General features: G+C 46.5%; 1 protein-coding gene across 1 annotated transcript in view; it reads right to left on the reverse strand.

The window, feature by feature from the left end:
- Positions 1 to 24,251, reverse strand: part of HGFAC (HGF activator) — a 69,189-nt gene that overhangs the window by 28,096 nt on the left and 16,842 nt on the right. The window contains exons 4-7 of the mRNA XM_073340141.1: positions 16,311 to 16,384; positions 11,849 to 11,971; positions 8,920 to 9,051; positions 7,220 to 7,330 (exon numbers count right to left, since the gene is read on the reverse strand). Of these exons, the coding sequence (XP_073196242.1) occupies positions 7,220 to 7,330; positions 8,920 to 9,051; positions 11,849 to 11,971; positions 16,311 to 16,384 (440 nt within the window). The remainder of the gene's footprint in view (positions 1 to 7,219; positions 7,331 to 8,919; positions 9,052 to 11,848; positions 11,972 to 16,310; positions 16,385 to 24,251) is intronic.

A 24,251-nucleotide genomic window follows, 5' to 3' on the forward strand; every position in this document is an offset into this window, starting at 1 on the left:
CTAAGGTGCCACAAGTACTCCTTTTCTTTTTGCGAATACAGACTAACACAGCTGCTACTCTCAAACCTGTCAATTTCTCGTAACTGTTGTTCTTCGAGATGTGTTGCTCACATCCATGCCAGTTAGGTGTGTGCATGCCACATGCACAGTCGTTTGAAAGCTTTTCCTTTAGCAGAACCTGTTGGGTCAGCTGTTGAGCCTCCTGGAGTGGCGGTGGCATGGCAGTGAATATATGACCCTGCTGATCTGGCGCAATACTCACTGCCTTCTTACCAGCTACTCCGACAGAGAGGAAGACGGGCGGGTCTGGAATAGACATGAGCAACACATCTCGAAGAACAGTTACGAGTGCTTGTTCATGTCGATTCCAGGTAGGTGACTCCCAAGCCCAACCCCGGAGTGGGGTCGGAGTTATGAAATCGCTGAATGCTGCATCGTCTCGAGCATGCTGGGTAATGGCATAATGAGAGATAAAAGTGTGAACTGAGGACCACATTGCCGCCTTGCAGATTTTTATACTGGGACCTGGGCCAGGAATGCTGCCGACGAGGCCTGCAACCTTGTGGAATGGGCAGTTAGTGCCAGAGCTGGAACTTTGGCTAGCTTGTAGCACGTCCAGGTATCCATGACGAAATCCTTTGTGACAAGACCGGGAGTCCTTTCATCTGGTCTGCTACCACCACGAAAAGCTGGTTTGATTTACAGAATGGCTTAGTGCGTTCAATGTAAAAGACCAGCACTTGGCGAAAGTCCAGTGAGTGAAGCCTCTGTTCTTGGCTACTCGCATGAGGCTTAGGGTAAAAGACATGTAGAAAAATGTCCTGGTTAGAGTGGAATTGGGACACAACCTTTGGAAGGAGGGCAGGGTGAGGCCTAAGTTGGACCTTGTCCCTAAAGAAAACCCTGTAGGGAGGGTCAGAGGTGAGGCCTTTTTGCGCCGAAACCCTCCTCGCTGAAGTAATGGCGACTAGGAAGGCCACCTTCCATGACAAGTAGATGAGCAAGCAAGTCGCCAGTGGTTCAAACAAGGGCCCCATTAGTCTGGAAAGGACCAGGTTGAGATCTCACTCTGGGATTGGCTGTCTAACCTGTGGGTACAGCCTTTCCAGACCCTTAAGGAAACGGCCAATCATGGGGGTGGCGAAGACGGAACGTCCAGCCATTCCCAGGTGGAAGGCAGAGATAGCTGCCAAATGCACCTTGATGGATGATGCTGCCAGACCCTGCTGATTCAAGTGCAGTAGGTATCCCAGGATAAGCGGTATGGGAGCCTGCACTGGGGGGTGTGGCTCTGAGCACACCAGATGGTGAACACTTTCCACTTGGCCAGGTACGTGGCTCTGGTGGAGGGTTTCCTACTACCAAGCAGGACCTCCCTAACCAGCTCGGAGCACATGAGTTCCAAGGGGTTTAGCCATGAAGCTTCCAAGCCGTGAGGTGAAGGGACTGGAGGTCGGAGTGGTGAAGGTGACTTTGGTCCTGGGTAATCGGGTCTGGGACCAAGGACAAAGCGATCAGGGCGACCACCAACAGCTCCAGTAGCATGGTGTACCAGTGTTGCTGAGGCCACACCGATGCCACCAGTATGACCACTGCCTTGTCACTGCAGATCTTGAGCAGGATCTTGTGCACAAGTGGGAACACGTACAGCAGATGTTCCATCCAGGGGAGGAGAAATGCATCTGCAAGAGAGCCCGGACTGTGATTCCAGAAGGAGCAGAATTGCGGGTACTTCCTGTTGCCTCATCTTGTAAATAAGTCAATCTGAGGACCTCCCCACCCCTGGAGAAAACTGTGTATCGCGTCTGGGCGGAAGGACCACTCGTGGTTGTGGAAGCATCTGCTGAGGTAATCTGCCAACTCTTTCTGGGAACCTGGGTGGTAGGACACTTCCAGGTGAATGGAGTGGGCTATGCAGAACTCCCACAGCTTGAGGGCTTCCCGAAACAGGGGAGAGGAACGGGCTCCACTCTGCTTATTTATGTAAAACATCACAGTTGTGTTGTCCATCGTGACTCTCACACACTTCCCTTGAAGATGAGCTTGGAAGGTTTGGCATGCTCATCAGACTGCCCTCAACTTCTTGATGTTGATGTGGAGTGAGAGCTCATCTTGAGACCAGAGACCCTGCGTTTGAAGGCCTCCTAGGTGAACACCCCATCCCAGCACTGACACGTCCATTGCCAGAGACAGAGAGTGCTGGAGTCTGTGGAAGGGGACTCCCTCACACACCTCCTGCGGGTTGAGCCACCAGCGGAGGGACTCTAGGACCTGAACTGGAACGGTGAGCACTGTGTCCAGGTTGTCACACCCCCGACGGTAGGCCGACACTAGCCAAGCTTGGAGAGGTCTGAGCTGCAGCCTGGCATGCTGTACCACGTAAGTGCATGCTGCCATGTGGCCGAGTAGCCTCAGACAGTCCCTTGCTGTGGTGATAGGGTACCATCCGAGGCCTTGTATGATGTCCATCATTGCTTGGAAACGAGCCTCTGGCAGGAACGCCCTGGCCTGGCACAAGTCCAACACTGCCATGATAAACTCTATCCTTTGAGTTGGTAACATGGTTGACTTATTCTCGTTGAGGAGGAGACCCAACCTGTCAAAGGTGGATCTCACAAAGTGGACCTGTGCTTCCACTTGGTCCCTGGACTGTCCTCTGAACAGCCAGTCACTGAGGTAAGGGTATACCTGCACCTGCAGAATGGGAGAGAATATCCCACTTCTACTGGGCAAAGGACCCAGCAGTCTGATGTTATTTGTGACTAAGCACAGTAGAAGTGGGACAGACGGTTCAGGAAACAGGGATAAGGATCCGGTCTGTAGGCTGGTGCATCATCCCCAGATGCACCTTCAAAAGGCCTGCTGATGATGAAGGGCATGCCTGGCCCTGGCCTTGGCTAGGCAGGGGCTGGGAAGTCTTGCGCCCACCATTCCTGCCACGCTTCCTAGAGAAGTCCTGCCTAGGTCAGGGAGGGTAAAAACGCTGCACAGGCTGCGGCTTAAAATGTTTGCGCTGAATGGCCGGGGTGTGAACCCCCAGCGACTTGAGCGTGGCCCATGAATCCTTAAGCCTGGAGTCAATTTGCTCCGCAAATAGGCCAGCGCCATCAAACAGCAGGTCCTGTAAGGTCTGTTGCACCTCTAGGGGAAGCACAGAGGCCTGGAGCCATGAGCTTCACCTCATGACAATTCCTGAGGACAAGGTGCGCTCAGCCGAGTCTGCAGCATCCAGTGAGGCCTGTAAAGAGGTCCGTGCCACTGCCTTGCCCTCGTTGACAATTGCCCCAAACTCTTCCCTGGACTCCATGGGCATTAGCTCCTTGAACTTTAACATAGAGTTCTAGGAATTAAAGTTATATCTACTCAGGATTGCCTGTTGGTTGGCAATCCTGAGCTGGAATCCTCCAGTCGAGTATACCTTCTGGCCAAAAAGGTCCAACTTTTTAGAGTCCTTAGACTTGGGAGTCAGACACTGCTGCCCCTGTCTCTCATGCTTATTCACCGCAGCCACCACCAACGAACAGGGCTGCGGGTGCGTGTAGAGGTACTCATACCCCTCAGAGGGGACGAAGTACTTCCTCTCGATTCCCTTCGCTCTTGGAGGAATGGAGGCGGGGGTCTGCCACAGGGTCTTGGTGGTGGCCTGAATAGTTTTAATGAGGGGCAATGCTGCCCTCGATGGCCCTTCCGGAGCCAGGATGTTTACCATTGGGTCCTCCAGCTCGACCACCTCCTCAGCCTGCAGCCCCACGTTGCACACCACCCTGCGCAGCAGGTCCTGATGCGCCCGACTGTCTGCTGGGGGTGGTCCGGAGGAGGAGGTCTCTGCAACCACCTCGTCCGGGGAGGATGCCGCCGACACCGATGCCAGTGCAAGCACAGGGTCCGCTTGTCCCTCTGGGTCCCTGGGAGCATCCTGTACGGCTTCAGGCTCCACGCTGGCCACTGCAGGGATGGTGCCGGTGGTGGGGACAGGATCCAGGGGCAGCTGTGCAACTCGCACCGGTGTCATCTCGGTGCCGCGAGGAGTGGGATGACTCTCCAATGCTCTCACCACCAAGTGAGAGCCCCTAGAGTGAGTGCCCTGGGCTTGGTGGTAGGCCCATGGGGTCCAGAAGGGCCATTGCCCACACCCACTTCCAGCCGGTGGCGGTGTGACCTGTGTCGACTACAGTGAGAGTAATGAGACTCTGCCTCCAAGTCCAATGACAAGAACCTGGAACGTGAAGGTCAGGTCGGTGCAAATCAGAGCTGCACCGGGAATCGGTGCTGTGAGGCTGGGGAGTGGTGCCGTGAAGTGGAGTGTACTGCAATGTAGAGCAGTACCATGATGTAGAGCAGTGCCACGACGAGCGATGCCAAAACTGGGATCGATGCCGCGATGGGGAACGGTGCCGTGACGGAGAGCAGTGCCATGGAGATGGAGTCGGGGACCGTCAAGGCGATCTCCGAATCAGCATTGCGGGCTTGCCTCTAGACAGTGTTGCATGCTGCAGCACCAGAGGCTTGTCCTGAGTGGCCGGGGTACATGGTGCCGTCATGGCGATTAAGTCCCGCGTGGCCTCAAAGGTGTCCAGGGTGGATGGCAACTCAACGTCCTCCACCTGACACTCTTGACCAGGAGAGTTCACCGGCACCGGCCTCGACGGCCCCCCTTGTGGGGCCGAAGTGAACAGTGCTGCCTTCTGGGCTGCCGGCACCGGGGGCTCCTCTCTAGGATGCACTTCAGTGGCACTATCCGAGGTGGAAGCTCTCAGTGTGGGGCAAGCGTCCCTGTCAATCTTCCTGTGCTGCTTCTGTGGCACCGGGGAGTGGGAACGGTGCCGCGTCGCCTCCATCTCTATGCCCAGAGTCCTTCCTTGGCCCCGCCTCGTGCATGGAAGCCGGAGCACTTCACACGGAGGAGCGCGGCACTGGATCCCACCGGTCAGAGGTTGGTTGTGGACGAAGAGCCACCTCCATCAGGAGCTATTTGAGATGAAAGTCCCGCTCCTTCTTCATCCTGGGACGGAACCCCTTGAAGATCTTGCACTGTTCCGTTCAGTGTGCCTGTCCCAGACACTTGAGACAAGAGTTGTGGGGGTCCCCCATTGGCACTGGCTTGTGGCAAGTTCCACAAGGTTTAAAGCCTTGGGATCAAGGCATGCCCCGAACCCCAAGGAGAAACAGAAAAGCTGGGGTGGGGGAAAAAAGCCCACTCCTACACCACTTACTCCTGAGGGAATTCTGCACACAATATTTTAAAATTCTGCAAAATTCTGCAAATTTTGTTTGTCAAATAAATGTGGAGGCTCCAGCATGGCATTGGGAAGCACAGGCCACAGGTTGCACAGAGGTGGAAGATCACTGTGCAACTCCCTGCCCCTGGGACGTGGACTCAGCGATGAGGCTGCACCCAACCCTGACACAGCGCAAGGACAGAGCCTGCCCTGCCCTTTTGTGCCAGGTGCACCAGGTATAGGCAGGCAGGCTCAGCAAGATCCAAGTATGGAGGGGTTCAGTGGGGGGGGATCCAGGTGTAGGCTGAGAGAGTTCTGGGTGGGGAAATCTGGGTACGGGCAGCTCAGTGGGGGATCTGTGTGTGGGGGTCATCTGGATGTACAGGGGCTTGTTGGGGGGGTTCTGGGTGCAATGGTAATGGAACTCTGCATGGGGGGTCCAGGTTGTGGCTCAGTGGGGGAGGGAGGGAAGGGCTTTAAGTCTGGAGGAGACAGTCTGAGAGGCCAGCTCCCCAGATACCTGGAAAGGAGAAAGAAAAATAAAAGGTGAAGGAATAATAAAAAAAAAAGACATTGGCTGAGAGGAAGATGGTCCCAAGGAGTAGTCCCTGGGAGGGAGAAAGAGTAGGAAAATCCAAGCTATTGTTCCTTTAAAGGCCTGGGACCAAGAGCATTGTTCATTGGGGTTATTAGTTCTACCTGGGAAGGGTCAAAGGACTAGTCAGATGATTATTTGGGTGAACAAAAAAGGAGGCTCCAAGTCCAGTGAAGGAGAGCTTGCTGAGAGAAAGAACTCAGTCAGGCCACAGTCCCCTGAAGGAGGGCTGTGAAAACCCTGAATTTAACGGGAGAGTTTATAGCCAGAACTGGAACCCCACATTCCTGAAATAGAGCAGCTTGGAGCCCCAAACCTAAGGTGGGGCCATAGGCAGGATCTTTTTAAGAACCAGACAATGTTTAATAAATTAAATCCCAAGAGAGAGGGAATGCTGTTTTAAAGACTCTAGGAGTGAATAAATTATTCCCAAAACAGAGAGAAACTGAGACTGAGGACTGCAATGGCATGACACACAGCAAGGGGGTATGCTCAGAGACTGCTACCCTCTTACAGACCCTTGCCATTGACTACAATGGACCCTAGATCAGTGTACAAGCCCTCTTAGCCAATGAGATGACAAGATTGGTGTGGTATGGCTGAAGACCTATTGTAATTTGCGTGCAAAAATTGCTGTATTTGAAAGATAGTCATTGAGTTTACTTGAAGAGATTTAGTGCACTTATAAAGTTTAAAAATATACATAATCCATGCAGCGACAAACTTCAAAACTCCCTAAGAAAGCTGCATCAAAAACTATGCACCTCTGAAGCTCAAACAAGAAGCAACAAAGCAATTACATGTCTAGATGCCAAGAGTCAGATTCTCCTCTCAGTTTTATTACTGTAATCAGGAGTATCAGTAGAGTTATACTTGTGTAAAACTGGCATAAGTGAAAAGAGAATCAGGTCTCGATGACTAAAAGGAAATGCATACACTTTTATTAGAGTCTATTCCTATTAACTATATATGACTGACAAATATGGGAAACTACCAGCGGTCTTGTTAAAACAGACATTTCTTTACTTCATGTGGGAACAATATAAGATACATGCTTTTCTGTGAAAGAATTTATGCTAACGTACATGCATTGAATCCCAAACATATGCTTGCAAACATATGCTTAACTTTATGTGCATAAATAATTTAATTAGAATATTCATGAGCATAAAGTTAAGGATGTGTGTTTACAGGATTGGGGCCTTGGTGAGGAATAATGCAATAGGTTTTATTCTGGAGGAATATGGTAAATGCCTTAGCCAGGAGGGAAGTTACTTATGCTACATGACTCTTCAGATGAATACTCTGCTACATGTTGAGTAGAATATGCAAGTAACAAATACCTGTTATCAGTCAGATGATCAATCAATAACATTTGTTCTCCCTGGCATATTGTTATACTTACCAATATTGCAATATTTTCCAACAAAGTTTTCTTTACAACCACAAATAGTTTTCCCAGTGAAGACAATCATTCTACAGGCACTGTCATGGAGGCAGGGATTACTGGTGCAACCTACAAACATAAATAGAAGATCAAATCCAATTAGTGTCCATAATGCAAGGATAAATTGTTGATAAATTGGAGAGGGTTCAGAAAAGGGTCACGAGAATGATTAAAGGATTAGAAAACGTGCCTTATAATGATAGACTCAAAGATCTCAATCTATTTAGCTTAACAAAGAGAAGTTTAAGGGGTGACTTGATTACAGTCTGTAAGTATCTACAAGAGGAACTAATATTTGATAATGGGCTCTTCATTCTAGCAGAGAAAGGTAAAACACCATCCAATGGCTGGAAGTTGAAGCTAGACAACTCAGACTGGAAATAAGGCATATATTTTTAACAGTGAGGACAATTAACCATTGGAATAATTTATCAAGGGTCGCAGATTCTCCATCACTAGCAATTTTTAAAATCAAGATTGGCTGGTTTTCTAAAAGATAACCTCTAAGATTTTTTTTCAGGGAAGTTTTATTGCCAGTGTTATACAGGAGGTCAATTAATCACAGTGATCCCTTCTGGCCTTGGAATCTCTCAATTCTACTTGCAGTACAAGAAAATGCAACACACTTAAACAAATATCACATCATATCTTGTTGGAATCATCATGAGAGGATGAAAGCAAGAAGAATGTAGAGATGTTCATCATGTTTACCATGGTGATAACATCTTAAGGCATCTCCTTCTCTGCCATATATACTTTTGGAATTGGTTTTCCCTTTTTTACTATTTCCACAGTGGTGCAGACCTTCAGCTAGTATAAATTGAGATAATTCTATTGAAGACAACAGAGCTATGCTGATTTGTATCAGTTGAGGATCTGGCTCACTGTTTACTTTTACCGTCAACATCAGTATAGCTTCCCCTCTGTTGCAAATATCGTTGCTTAACAAATAACAGTAATTATTATTACTACTGCTCATAATATGCTCCCCACTATTGCAAAAGTTTTTAGAAAGCAGTATAATACTTTATAATAAACAAACAGGGATGGAGCTTGGTGTAGTTAGAGCACGTGACTGGCAATCAGGATTCCTATGGTCAAAGTTATGCCAGCAATGATTTTGGCTCCTGGGCACATTCCCAGCTCTACCATGGACTTACTATGTGAGCTTGGAAAGTCACTTAACTTCTGTGTCTCAGTTTCCACCCCTGTAAAGTGGGGGTGACAATATTTACCTAATTATAAATTTGTGAAGCTTAATTAATATTTGTAAATTGCTTTGAGATTCTAGGATAAAGGTGTAATTTTATTATTATTCTTTAATCTATTGTTTATTCTTATGGGCCCCACTTTAGGATCACATCCCTGTTCCTGAAAGCACTTAAGTGTGTTCTTAAAATAAAACACATGCTTAAGTCCATCCTTATTCAGGAAAGCACTTAAGCACATGCTCACGGGCTGAATCAGGTCCATTATCCATACGTGGAAGGAAAAATATTTTTTTCTTTCTGGATGTGTGTGTTGCAAAAGCCCGGTCCCTATGTAGAATACTGTAGCACAGGGTTTTAGCATCACTGTTTGTATTTAGCCCACTACATGCAGATATATATACACTGAGAACAAAATAATGTTTATGCTATGACAGCACAGAGTAATACTTGTGTAGCGTGTGTTTTGGCATTCAATTCGGCTGTTAACACACATGCATTCTTCCACTACTCCTTTATGGATTCTTGCCCAACTTTCGCCAGTGTCAAAGTACTCATAGCGACTGTCATCAAAACACTTCCCTAAAATAAAACAAAAAAAGATTTCTAAGGTCTGTTACAAAGAATGATACCAAATGATTTGTTATGCCCTAATCATCCCTTTTCTTATTAACTAGCCACGTGTTATTTGAAAGTATGGCCTAGATCCACAAAGATTTAAATCCCAGTTTTAGGTACCACTGCGATCCACAAAACCCCTGCTTGGCTGCCAGCTAGCCCTGTAGGCACGTACACTCACTCGCCCACCTCAATTTTTACTTTAAAAGTCCTCTGATCAATTAAGTTTCTGCCTCAGTTCATGCACACTGCTGCCTCATTCTAAGTACCTGAACACTTATCTCCCACCTTGTCCTCAAATGTGATTCACAAATAAGAGGAAGATAGGTGTTTGCTTGCCTCTCTTGCCTGTGGAGTCCGATCCAGGAGGCATGCTCTGATCACACCTACCAGACTGGGGCCCATTCAAAATCTGGTGAGAGAAGGAGCCACCATCAGTGCCCACCATTTAGCTTTTAGCCCAGTGGTTAGGCCACTCGCCTGGGATGTGGGAGACCCTCCGTTCAATCCCTACCTCTGCCTGATGAGGAGAGAGGATTTGAACAGGGGTCTTCCACACCTCCCAGGAAAGTACGCTAACCTCTGAGCTCTGGGCATTCTAATAGGGGTCTCCCTCAATCTCTCCTGTTGTAGCTGTTTCATTTTGGATAAATAATTAAAGAGTGATTGGAGCAGGGGGGCTGGATGCTGGATCTCCCATTTCCTAGGTGGATGTCCCAACCACCAGGCTATGGAGACATTCTCACATGCTCTCTTTGGCCCAATGACTCTTCAATTAATTACCCACAGTGGAACAGCTTCAACAGGAAAGTTTGAGAGAGCCCCATATCAGAATATCCCGTAGTTCAGCAGACAGGGCACACTCCGGAGAGGTTCAAATCCACTCTGCCCATCAGAATTGAACCTGGCTCTCACGCATCCTAAGTGAGTGCTCTACCCTCCTCCTCCAGTTATTTTGTGTATAGTGAGGCAGGCATCTAATGCATCCTTGCAAGCAGAGATGACCTGTGCCTGCCGCTAGTTGTGGGGGGGCAGAGTGAGGGCAGCAACTTCAGCAAATGCTACTGAGCGTGCTCTGTCCACGTGAGCATACTCAGTACAATCCAAGCGACAACTCGAGGTGGGGGGGGAAGGGGATGTGGCGCATGGCCCTGCCAAGCATGGCCTCTGCTTGCAAGCAGCAGATTAGGCACTTTATCTGCCTCACTCCCGGAGAGGGGGTCCCAGATGTGGATTGCAAGCAGGGACAGGCACCTCCCTGCAGCCTGCACTTAGGTGTCTAATTCTTTGAGGGGTGGGTCTTAGGACACATCCTTCTTACTGGAAACTCCCATTGGCTAGCTCTGGCAGGTCCTTGGCTAACATACTGGCTTTTGTGGATCTCATTCTTAGGCACCCATCTCTCCCCATTCATTGTATAAGGAGCCTAGACACCTACTCAGGCTTTGTGAATCACGGTGTTCCAGTGATTTTCTAGATGTCTAAAAGTTACACGTCCCAACACTCAATGTTGCAATGCCCAAGTCCCTTTGTAGATCCAGGCTTATATGCTAATCAAACAATTTGTGCTTTAACCTTTGTAATAGAAGCACCTAGCCACCATGGTGTTAAGTGCTATGACTAATAGTAGAATAAATTAGAAATAAAAATAGAGGCCGGTTGGGCCAGATGGCCTTCTCCTGCTTTTAAAATGTCATATGCTCCTGTGAACAAGACAGTGGCACCATTCGGCAAGCCCCCTCATAGTTAATTCACGAAAAGTGAGAAAGAAAAATCAGAGTAAAATACAATGACATTCATCCCAGTTTTATGTATTCCCTCACAGCTGTTAGTTTGGCAGAATGGTTCTTACAGATGAAGGCTGTAATGGGGTGCTGCAGCCTGTACCGTACACATTGTACATATCCCATCAAGTGGCTCCCGAGCAGCAGGAAAAGAATTTCATTGAACAACAAAGAGAAACGAGTGCTTTCATGGGACCTTATTCTGTTCTTATACTGGAGAATCAGGAGCAACACCCTGACCACAGTGAAGTTATTTTGCCAAAGGCAGTGCTAGCCCATTGGGGCCCTAAGCAGGAATATTTTTGCCCCACCTCCACAATACATACTAAAAAAGTGAGTAAGGGGCCAGCCCCCTTGAGTTTCTCGGGGCCCTAAGCAAATGCTTAATCTGCTTATGCCTAGCACCAGCACTGCATACTGTTGTAAAACTGGTGTAATAGTATAAGAGCCTTATGGTCTGATAACTCCCACTTACCCTGGTGTAAATCTGGAATAACTCAAGTGACGTCAATGGAATTACACTGGTGTAAAATCACTGAGAGCATGGTAAGATCCTTAATGGGCACATGTGCACATACTCTGGGATATAGTGCCTTACCTAAAATTATTTTGGTTGTCATGTCTCTTTACCCTAAGTACCATATAATATAATTATTCTTTTCTAAGCATGTATGCTAATCTCCAAGTCTGAGTACGGGGATTGGGGGGGGGGGGGAGAGTCTTATTGTATGATTCTTAGCCTAATACTTTAATGGTGGTTCAGATCAGGTTTGAATTTATAACTGTATAATTAAGCTATTTTCAGCTGTCCTGTCAGTTGATAGTCAGCTTGTCTATCATAATCACTTGGAAACCAGCCTACACAAACATTCATGTCTTAGTGTTCTCTAACATCACAACAACATTACCTTTTCACTAACAAACTTGGACAAGTCCTCTACCTCTAATATCCATTGCTCATTAAATAAGGCACTTACCAATTTCGCAGTCTTTTCCTGTGAATGCCTCAGGACATGCGCAGTGATAAGAACTATGATCATAGGCAACGGAACAGGTCCCTCCATTTTTGCATGGGCTCTTTGCACAATAATCTGAGAAATCTATAAATAAATTATTGTTAATAACTGCCAGACAGCTCAGTCTTTGTTTTGTCAGACATTGGCCCGTTATGCAGAATAGTAACACTTTGAATTCAGATGCCTTATGGCTTTAATATCACCATTTGATCTCACTAAAACCATGTTTATTCAGCTGTTCCTTTTTAAATTGCACAATAGATTTATCTTGATCTATAAAACTACACAACTCAGTGAGCTGAATTCTCCTCCACCACTGAAATAAATGGGTTTATAATGATATAACTGAAGCAAAATTTGACACATGATCATTATTCACAATATTGATAAGTCAAGTCCAGTCAAGTCAGCAGGTATCATGTGAGGATAGGGGACAAATGTCCACAAGATGGAGCTGTTCCTTTACACTAGTGATAAAAAAAAAAAGTCTGAAGCTCTCATTTGCCCGGATTAATGCCCTGTGTATTTTACATAGCAACATAACTAAGTGGGATTATGTCTCTCCTTTTGATTATATAAATTATACATTCCTGGTAGTAGACTCTGGTGCATTCTAAAACTAAGGTAAGTGGGATGATGCCGAATTTCCTAATAGGAAGAGAAGGAGCAGATCAAATTAAGTTAGAACAAACAAACTGCATCAAACTAGTAAACTATAAAGTTTCCTATTCTCCAAAAGTATTTTTTAAAAACATGAAAAAAAACCTGTCAGCACTACTTCCCAGTCAGTGGTGTCAAGTGGGAGGGGTGTTGTCAAGTGGAAGGGGCAGCCAAGCCAAATTTCAGCAAGTGGCATTGCAATCTGGCACACGAGGTAACACCACCACTCAAATGGTGCTGTGACGCCGGGCATGGAGAGTCTGTCCCTCCACAGTGCCAGGCGGGGAGTCAGGCTGAGAACTCAGCTCTCGGGGGCACCTGCTCATGAACTATGGTGGTAAAAGGGAGAGCAGACTCTCCGGCGAGAGGAGACCTGGGAGAGGAACTGGAATTCCCTTCACCCCTGAAATATTTGAACTGGCACCACTGCTCTCAGTCCCCGTGAAGTCAATTGAGGGAGGCTGCCTTTTACATGACAAAGTACCATATAAAGTTCATAATACTTTTTAATGGGATAACACTAGTTAACAAAAGACACTCGGTTAACTCATCAAGTGGTATAAACCAGCGTCTCACCACTGAGGCCAATTGATCTAGCTGAGAGGCTGGCCCAATATTTGTCCTACATTTGAATTCTTTATCTAATGCTTCCTAGCCAAATTCTGCCATGAAGACAATACAGAATTACACCATTGAGCTGTTCTTTGAGCAGGGTGCTGTGCTGCCAACATGCCAATTCTGCCAAGTAGACAATCCAACATGTAAAAATATACCCACACATAAAGACTGAAGCAAAGCACTTGAGGCCAGTTCCTAAAATTCACTGCATTGGTGTAAGTCTGGAGTAATTCCACTGAAGTCAAGGCATTAGCTCCAGATTTACAATGGTGTAACTGAGATCAGTATCTAGGCCTGTGTACATATACTGGTAGTCACACCCAAGGAGAACATCAAAAAAAGCATGTAAACACAATGACTATGCTGCTGCTTCTTCCATTTTATAGTTATGAAATATCTGTATTATATAGTGTTTCATCACTACATATTCCTGTAATTTTCAATCTGCTGCTCTCTCCCTGGGTCATCCCTCAGTATAGTGGAGCACATGGCAAATCATTTTTGGTACCACCCCTAAGTCAGCAAATCAGAACCCCTAGCTCTGTCCTTCTCTCTTTCATTGGAACCCCTCATTATATTCCCTATATAACCCCATATATATCCCTGGGTCATTTCCCATCGGTCTTCCCCTGGCATCCTCATCTCTTCTCCCCTCTGCTTCACTATTTATCGTTTGGACAGCCCAGGTACTCCTGCAACTTCCATATCAGGGATGTGCTCCTACAGCACAGGAGTATTCTGGCCAGATTGTTTCTTCCTGCCTGGAACGCTTCCCAGAGTTATGGATCCCTGGTAAACATGGTGCCCCAAGCAGCTGTCCATCCAGTCTGTGCCTAGAGCCATCCCAGGATATCATCCCTCCTTTGTGAGAAAACCCTCACTTGACTCCTTTCACAACTGCTAACAACCATCTTGAGTTCAACTTCTCCAGAGCCCTGCTGAAGTAGTGAGTCACCTGCTCTCAGCAGTCTGACCACATCACCCAACTTCCTGGACTACTTCCAATTTGGATAGGACACTTTTCACCATACTGATATGGCTCTTCTCTGGGAGTTTAACTAGCTAGTACATGTTTCTGATCTGATAACGCCCCTCTGTTTATTAATGGTGCAGACAATTTCACAAGATCCAGCCACACATTAGTATGCAACCAACTGGGTCCAAAATCGCTTACATCTAAAAGAGTTTGCTACAGACCTTTACTTCCTATTTTATGCGGACAATCAAAATGACGTGCATACAGTACTATTGCTCTTTGCTATATAAAATCTGTGGGAAAATCCTGCCCGTGTTCAGCTGACGACCCTTTTCATTGTTCTCAGCTTCTTCTGCAATGAACGCTGATATTTCCTCATCCTCTTTGAAGAAGTCACTTCAATATCTTTTTTTTTCATATGAATCCTTCATAAGACAATCTATTTTTGAAGCTCTACCCTCTTTCTGTGCATTATTCAGGAAATAGTAGCTGACAGTAGAGTATCTGTGTGTTTAGCGTGAGGAAGAAAATATTTCCTTATTTATTAAAAAAATGCAACTGTTTAAAAGAAATTACAAACAAAACAAAAAAAGTCAGAGACACAGCCAGAACTGTTTTGTCATCTGATGATGTGGTAGAGGGGAACAGGAACAGCCTACAAGTGTAACTCAGTGAGGAGGAAGGATGGTCTAGTGGCTAGAACACCAGGGCAAGGGAGACGTGGCTTCCAGTCTCTGCTCCACCACAAACTCCTCCAAGACCTTGGGTAAGTCACCGAGCCTCGGTTCCCCATAAATACATGAAGGATGAGATACTACTGTAACAGGGGCCATACAAGTACCATAAATAGGAAGATACCCCCCCAAATGGTCACTTGTTTGTGCAGAAGGCTAGTCCTGGGCACATCAATTAAAAGAAGGTGATTCCTGTAAAAACAGAGCACCAGGCACTATTCCTTCCTTCAGAAATGGCGCCTACTGTGCCAGATGCCCATGGAATAACACAGCTAGTTTACAATGAAAGGGTTGCCTGACACGGTTTACTTTGCCCACTGCTATTATTAGAAAGATTGCTTTAATTCCATAACTTACCAAATGAAACACAGTTCCATTACATAAGCGCAGAGTGCAGTGCTAGCAACCTCATGAATTCAGTGCTCCTGCAGCATGACTACATTTAGAGCCGTAATTTGCCAGGACTACTTGTGTGCCTTCTTTGTGTGCCCAAATGCTGCATGCAGGACTTGCTTTCCTCCTATCTGCTAAATCTTGGGAAGCCAAGAAAGGGAGGCAGGGAAGATGTTGAACCTGGAGAGTGTGAGTGTGAAAGCCCAAAGGGAGATAGGCTGTTTTTTTCTATATAGCCTTTTGGCAGACTAGCAGTCACGTCACTTCCATACCTGGATATTCCTACAGGGCATCTAAACATGCTGCTGATCCCTCCAGACCTAGAGCTGGTGACTGATGCAGAATGTATTATAGGGGGAGTGAGTCCAGGATTCATCCATATCCTTTCCCCAGAAAGATACTGTTTTGCATGCCTGGCAATATGAGATGAAGTTGGGCCTCACCTATAGCGAGTAGGATTTTCCCTATGCACAGGAATAGCACTGACATTTAACCAAAGAATGGGGCTCAGGCTTTAATTTCACAGCATGGGGTACTGAAAACATACATGGGAACAGAGTGCGCGAGTGTGATGGACAAATGACAGGTTTCACTTTCCAGCACTGATCCAGACTCCAGAAAAAAAGTTTAAACCCAACACTATTATATGAATAGTTCATATTTTAATATTTTTAAAATAGAGAAAGGCCCAGATCCTCAGTTGCTGTAAATCAGTGTAGCTATACAGACATCAGTGTAGCTACACCAGCCGAAGATCTGGCCTCTAGCGTGCATACCGCACAAGAAATAACCTAGTAAGTTCCTTATTCTGTGGAAATATCATCCTTCCCCTACTTCCACTTCCCTGTGTTATGTCCAACCTTGATTGTGAGATCCCCAGAACAAGGGTTTCACCTTTTACTTGTCTATAAAGCATCATGCACTCTTGATGGATTAATAATAAATCACCATCTAATAATAATTAATAACAAAATACTGGATATTGCGGGGCAATTGTCCTTTTCAGAGGCTTGTTGCTGATGTTATTAATTACTTGTCTTACCTACATGGTCTTTGGACACAGAAGCACAATAACCCCACTTCCTGTCGCGATCATAGTTATGTGTGGTTGAACACCTGAAAGAATTAAAAGTGTAGTTTAATGCAGCTTTGTAAACAACCCTGCATCAACTGAGACAAGAACATCCTTCAAAACCACTTAGTATGAACTATTAAGAGCTGATATTTTATTTATTTTAATTACAGCAGTAGTAAGGACAGTAATACTTAGGGGTGATCTGCAAAAGGCATTTAAACAGATGTGATTAATAAAGAAGACCTGAAAAAAAATTGTTGTGGGTATTTTTATTTTTTTTCCTTAAAGTTGTTTTATTTTCTGCTTGCTTTTTACTGTGGAAACATCAGGAATGCCAAGTCTTGTTAACCCTGGTTTTGCTGGAGGAATCACTCGGGGTCTTTGAGTTGAGCATTGTCAAGGTTCCTCCCCCACTCTGAACGCTAGGGTACAGATGTGGGGACCTGCATGAAAACCTCCTAAGCTTATCTTTACCAGCTTAGGTCAAAACTTCCCCAAGGTACAAAATATTCCACCCTTTGTCCTTGGATTGGCCGCTACCACCACCAAACAAATACTGGTTACTGGGGAAGAGCTGTTTGGAAACGTCTTTCCCCCCAAATACTTCCCAAAACCTTGCACCCCACTTCCTGGACAAGGTTTGGTAAAAAGCCTCACCAATTTGCATAGGTGACCACAGACCCAAACCCTTGGATCTGAGAACAATGAAAAAGCATTCAGTTTTCTTACAAGAAGACTTTTAATAGAAATAGGAGTAAATAGAAATAAAGAAATCCTCTCTGTAAAATCAGGATGGTAGATACCTTACAGGGTAATTAGATTCAAAACATAGAGAATCCCTCAAGGCAAAACCTTAAGTTACAAAAAAGATACACAGACAGAAATAGTTATTCTATTCAGCACAATTCTTTTCTCAGCCATTTAAAGAAATCATAAACTAACACATACCTAGCTAGATTACTTACTAAAAGTTCTAAGACTCCATTCCTGTTCTACCCCCGACAAAAGCAGCATATAGACAGACACACAGACCCTTTATTTCTCTCCCTCCTCCCAGCTTTTGAAAGTATCTTGTCTCCTCATTGGTCATTTTGGTCAGGTGCCAGCGAGGTTACCTTTAGCTTCTTAACCCTTTACAGGTGAGAGGAGTTTTCCGCTGGCCAGGAGGGATTTTAAAGGTGTTTACCCTTCCCTTTATATTTATGACACGCCCCCCAAATCTCAGCTAGGGTGAAACACTGGCTGGGATTTCTTCCTGGAGCTCTAGGAAAAACACAGTTAATAAGTTTCAGAGTAACAGCCGTGTTAGTCTGTATTCGCAAAAAGAAAAGGAGGACTTGTGGCACCTTAGAGACTAACCAATTTATTAGAGCATAAGCTTTCGTGAGCTACAGCTCACTTCCTCAGATGCATATCGTGGAAACTGCAGCAGGCTTTATATATACACAGAGAATATGAAACAATACCTATTCCCACTCTCACAAATCTTGGGAGACAGGCTAGTCCTTGCCTACAGACAGCCCCGCAACCTGAAGCAAATACTCACCAACAACCACATACCACACAACAGAACCACTAACCCAGGAACTTATCCTTGCAACAAAGCCCGTTGCCAACTGTGCCCACATATCTATTCAGGGGACACCATCACAGGGCCTAATAACATCAGCCACACTATCAGAGGCTCGTTCACCTGCACATCCACCAATGTGATATATGCCATCATGTGCCAGCAATGCCCCTCTGCCATGTACATTGGTCAAACTGGACAGTCTCTACGTAAAAGAATAAATGGACACAAATCAGATGTCAAGAATTATAACATTCATAAACCAGTCGGAGAACACTTCAATCTCTCTGGTCACGCGATCACAGACATGAAGGTCGCTATCTTAAAACAAAAAAACTTCAAATCCAGACTCCAGCGAGAAACTGCTGAATTGGAATTCATTTGCAAATTGGATACTATTAATTTAGGCTTAAATAGAGACTTGGAGTGGCTAAGTCATTATGCAAGGTAGCCTGTTTCCTCTTGTTTTTTCCTACCCCCCCCCCCAGATGTTCTGGTTTAACTTGGATTTTAACTTGAAGAGTGGTCAGTTTGGATGAGCTATTACCAGCAGGAGAGTGAGTTTGTGTGTATATGGGGGTGGGGGGGATGTGAGAACCTGGATTTATGCAGGAAATAGCCCAGCTTGATTGTCATGCACATTGTGTAAAGAGTTGTCACTTTGGATGGGCTATCACCAGCAGGAGAGTGAATTTGTGTGGGGGGGTGGAGGGTGAGAAAACCTGGATTTGTGCTGGAAATCACTTTAGATAAGCTATTACCAGCAGGACAGTGGGGTGGGAATAGGTATTGTTTCATATTCTCTGTGTATATATAAAGCCTGCTGCAGTTTCCACGATATGCATCTGAGGAAGTGAGCTGTAGCTCACGAAAGCTTATGCTCTAATAAATTGGTTAGTCTCTAAGGTGCCACAAGTCCTCCTTTTCTTTTTACAGTTAATAAGACACATGCATCTCTAAATATACTACCAAGTACATAAAGACTAACAATATTTTCCACATCTCAAGGATGATTTTAACCAGTTGATTCTGGGAAACTTTCACGGGAGAGTGCATCAGCCACTTTGTTAGAAGCTCCTGAGATGTGTTGGATGTCGATATCAAAATCTTGGAGAGCTAAACTCCACCGAAGAAGTTTTTTGTTATTTTCTTTGACGGTGTGAAGCCACTTCAGTGCAGCATGGTCGGTTTGCAGGTGGAAACGCCATCCCCAAACATAGGGGTGTAGCTTTTCCAGAGCGTAGACATGGCGTAACATTCTTTTTCAGTGACTGACCAGTTGCTTTCCCTCTCAGACAGTTTTTTGCTGAGAAACACTACAGGGTGGAATTCTTGATCAGGTCCTTTCTGCATTAAAACTGCTCCCACACCACGCTCGGACGCATCTGTGGTTACTAGGAACGGTTTGTCAAAGTCTGGGGCCCTTAGTACAGGGTCAGACATGAGTGTCGCTTTAAGCTTGTTAAAGGCCTTCTGACATTTTTCGATCCACTGAACAGCATTTGGCTGTTTCTTTTTGGTTAGGTCTGTCAGTGGGGCGGCGATTTGGCTGTATTGCAGTACAAATCGTCTGTAATAACCGGCCAAGCCTAAGAAGGATTGAACCTGTTTCTTTGACTTTGGGACAGGCCACTTTTGGATAGCATCCACTTTGGCCTGTAGGGGGCTGATAGTTCCTTGACCCACCTGGTGTCCAAGGTAAGTCACTCTGTTTAGGCCTGTTTGACACTTCTTAGCCTTAACAGTTAGTCCTGCCTCCCTTATGCGCTCAAGGACTTTTTGTAGATGTTCCAGGTGGTCTGCCCAGGAATCCGAAAATATGGCCACATCGTCAAGGCAGGCGACTGCATATTCTCCTAATTCTGCTAGGAGACCATCTACAAGTCTTTGGAAGGTGGTGGGTGCATTTCACAGCCCGAAAGGGAGTACATTAAATTCATACAGCCCGAGATGTGTGGTGAAGGCTGACCTTTCCTTGGCAGATTCATCTAGCGGTACCTGCCAGTACCCCTTGGTTAAGTCCAAGGTAGAGATGAACTGGGCCCGTCCCAGTTTCTCTAATAGTTCATCTGTGCGTGGCATTGGATAGTTGTCTGGGCGAGTTACAGCATTTAGCTTACGGTAGTCCACACAAAAACGTATTTCCCCATCTGGTTTGGGAACTAAAACCACTGGAGATGCCCATGCACTTCCAGAGGGGCGGATTACACCCATCTGTAACATATCCTGGATCTCCCGTTCTATAGCAGTTTTAGCTTGAGGAGACACCCAGTAAGGTTGGACTCTAATTGGGTGAGCATTTACCTGTGTCAATGGAGTGGTATGCCCATTCAGTCAGTCCTGGGGTGGCTGAGAACGTTGGCGTGTAGCTAGTGCACAGCTCCTTGATCTGCTGTCACTGCATACGCCCAAGGGTCATGGAGAGGTTCACCTCTTCCACACCACCAGCACTTTTCCCTTCATAGTAGACATCTTTAGGCCACTCAGCGTCGTCTCCTCCCTGGGCTGTAAACTGACAAACCTTTAATTCTCTGGAATAAAAGGGCTTTAGAGAATTAATATGGTACATCTTAGGCTTTTGGTTGGAGGTGGGGAATGCTATGAGATAATTAACAGCTCCCAGGCACTCCTGGACCGTGAATGGCCCTTCCCACGATGCTTCCATTTTATGGGCCTGGAGCGCCTTTAAGACCATGACCTGGTCTCCTACTTTGAAGGAACGCTCTCTGGCATGTTTATCATACCAGGCTTTTTGCTCTTTTTGAGCATCCTGTAAGTTTTCTCTAACAAGGGCTAAAGAGGTTCGGAGGGTGTTTTGTAGGTTGGTTACAAAGTCCAGAATGTTAGTTCCTGGAGAACGTGTAAATCCCTCCCATTGCTGCTTCACCAACTGCAATGGCCCCTTAACCTCACGGCCATATACAAGTTCAAATGGGGAAAACCCTAAACTGGGGTGTGGTACAGCTCTGTAGGCAAAGAGCAACTTCTGCAACATTAGGTCCCAATCATTGGAGTGCTCATTTACGAATTTACATATCATGGCCCCCAAAGTTCCATTAAACTTCTCCACCATGCCATTTGTTTGATGGTGGTAAGGAGTGGCAACCAAGTGATTTACCCCATGAGCTTCCCAAAGGTTTTCCATAGTTCCTGCCAGGAAATTAGTCCCTGCATCTGTGAGGATGTCGGAGGGCCAACCTACCCTGGCAAAAATGTCTGCTAGTGCCTGGCACACACTTTTAGGTGTTGCTTAGAGCTACTGCTTCCGGCCATCGGGTGGCAAAATCCATGAAAGTCAGTATGTACTGCTTTCCTCTGGGTGTCTTTTTCGGAAAAGGACCCAGAATATCCACAGCTACTCGCTGAAATGGAACTTCAATGATGGGGAGTGGCTGGAGAGGGGCTTTGACCTGGTCTTGGGGTTTTCCCACTCTTTGGCATACTTCACAAGACCGGACATAGGTAGAAACCTCCTTGCCCATTCCCTCCCAGTGGAATGATCCCCCCCAAACGGTCTTTTGGTCCTGTTCACCCCAGCATGGCCACTAGGGTGATCGTGGGCTAAGCTCAAGAGTTTGGCCCGGTATTTAGTTGGAACTACCAACTGTCTCTGAGGATGCCAGTCTTCCTGGTGTCCACCAGAAAGAGTTTCCTTGTATAAAAGTCCTCTTTCTACAACAAACCTGGATCGATTAGAAGAGCTGAGAGGTGGTGGGTTGCTCCGAGAGGCGGTGGGTTGCTCCGTGCCGCCGTCCAAGCTCTCTGGAGGCTTTCATCTGCTTCCTGTTCAGTCTGGAACTGTTCCCTTGATGCTGGAGAAATCAGTTCCTCATTGGATTGTGGACCTATGCTTGGTCCCTCTGGAAGTGATGTAGGGGATGGGGCTGTTTCCGTTGACTGTGAACCGCTTTCCGCTGGTGCACTATGTTAGCATTCAGGCTCTGACTGAGCCTCTTGTGTAGGGTTATCAGCTGCTGCCGGTTCAGGTTCGGTGGGGCCCTCTTGCGTTGAGGTTGCAAGTACTGGATTCAGTGCTGGCAATAGGTCTGGTGTTGGTTGTTCAGCTGGTTCTGGTTCTGGGATTGGTTCCATCTGGGTCTCTGGGACTGGATCCACTACTGCTGTTGCCTGGGGTCCGGGTCCATCACCTCTGACTGGGTCCTGATAGAAGTTTCCAGAATAGAGCTAGGCCTCACGGCTTGCTTAGCCTGGCTGCGGGTGACCGTTCCCTCCCTCTTGGCCCGCTTCACATGATTGGCCAAGTCTTCCCCCAACAGCATGGGGATGGGATAATCATCATAGACTGCAAAAGTCCACATTGACCAGCCCTGGTACTGGACAGGCAACTTGGCTGTAGGCAAATTGAATGAGTTGGACTTGAAGGGTTGAATTGTCACTTGGATCTCTGGGTTGATTAAATTGGGGTCCACTGAGGAAGCATGGATAGCTGACACTTGTGCTTCGGTGTCCCTCCATGCGGTGACCTCTTCCCGCCCACACTCACAGTTTCCCTCCGCTCCAAGGGTATCTGGGCCTGCGGACCTCTGGTGTGATTCCGGTGCAATGAACTGTAATCTGTTGGGGTTCTTGGGGCAGTTGGCCTTTACATGCCCCAGCTCATTACATTTAAAACATCGTCCAGCTGATGGGTCACTGGGACGAGGAGGGTTGCTGGAGAACGGGGTGGTGGGACGATAAGGGGTATGGAGGGTTCTTTGGGAGGTATGTGGGGCTTTGGGCGGCCCCCGGTAATAGAGTGTGGTCTGGGGTTGTCCCTTCTGGTCTCCGCTCCAACTGCGACCAGTTTTCTTCTTCTCGGCCACCTCCACCCATCTGGCTCCAATCTCTCCTGCCTCGATTACAGTTTTGGGCTTCCCATCTAGGATGTATCTTTCTATTTCCTCAGGAAACGTCTTTCCCCCCAAATATTTTCCAAAACCTTGCACTCCACTTCCTGTACAAGGTTTGGTAAAAAGCCTCACCAATTTGCATAGGTGACCACAGACCCAAACCCTTGGATCTGAGACCAATGAAAAAGCATTCAGTTTTCTTACAAAAAGACTTTTAATAGAAATAGGAGTAAATAGAAGTAAAGAAATCCCCCCTGTAAAATCAGGATGGTAGATACCTTACAGGGTAATTAGATTCAAAACACAGAGAATCTCTCTAGGCAAAACCTTAAGTTACAAAAAAGATACACAGACAGAAATAGTTATTCTATTCAGCACAATTCTTTTCTCAGCCATTTAAAGAAATCATAATCTAACACATACCTAGCTAGATTACTTACTAAAAGTTCTAAGACTCCATTCCTGGTCTATCCCCGGCAAAAACAGCATATAGACAGACAGAGACCCTTTATTTCTCTCCCTCCTCCCAGCTTTTAAAAGTATCTTGTCTCCTCATTGGTCATTTTGGTCAGGTGCCAGCGAGGTTACCTTTAGCTTCTTAACCCTTTACAGGTGAGAGGAGTTTTCCTTTGGCCAGGAGGGATTTTAAAGGGGTTTACCCTTCCCTTTATATTTATGACAAGCATTCTGACCTCTCTCACCTTAATTGAAGGTTACATGATGCCAAAGTGGGGACAATTAGCATCTTTTCTGTCTGGCCTGCCATGTTTAGGGGTGAGACAGTGCCACAAAAACCACTTACCTCCCCTCTATCACATGGAAGTGGTGATCATCACAAGGACCCTCTATGCATGACTCAAAGAAAGGGAAGGATCTGACCCCAGAAAATGATGAATGACAAGTTTCTTTTAATAGAGTCTCATAGGAGAGTGCGCTGTCTGGTCAGCAGGCCTAGTGACCAGGGCCAGCTGCTGTAGTCTCTTTTCAGTTCAATGTGTTAGGGACCCCCTAAACGGGGTTCAGCTGGGTCAGCTTTCTTTTCGGTAGCTTCCCATCCTTGGGCTATGCATAAGGGAATCTAGGGGAGGTAGGGAGAACCCAGGCCCTCCCTCTCCACCAGGTCCTGGCCCAGGGTCCTGAAAGTGTGCCAGCATGGACTGGCCTATGCTTGGCCTGCCTCCTGTTCATCTTCCCCAGGCCACTTCCTACCTCACCCAATGTCTCAGTTTGGGGCATGGATGTTGTTTGATTATAGTCCTTTGTTCCAAATCCCCAGAGTCTCAGGGCCGATGCAGGCAACCCTCTGGCTCTCCCTATAGCAAGGGGAAGAGGAGAAAGACTCAGAGCTGGATCTCCTCAGTAAGAGCTCCTTCTCCTCCTGTAGCAGGGCAGTACTCCTCCAGGAAATGGCTTCTCTCCTCCCCCTGCCCCTCTGGCCTGGGTTGCTGGAGCTCTTTTTATAGTGTTCCTTTCCCCAGGAGCATTGCT

The sequence above is a fragment of the Lepidochelys kempii genome, chromosome 4 (assembly GCF_965140285.1).
Source record: "Lepidochelys kempii isolate rLepKem1 chromosome 4, rLepKem1.hap1, whole genome shotgun sequence".
NCBI classification, from domain to species: Eukaryota; Metazoa; Chordata; order Testudines; family Cheloniidae; genus Lepidochelys; species Lepidochelys kempii.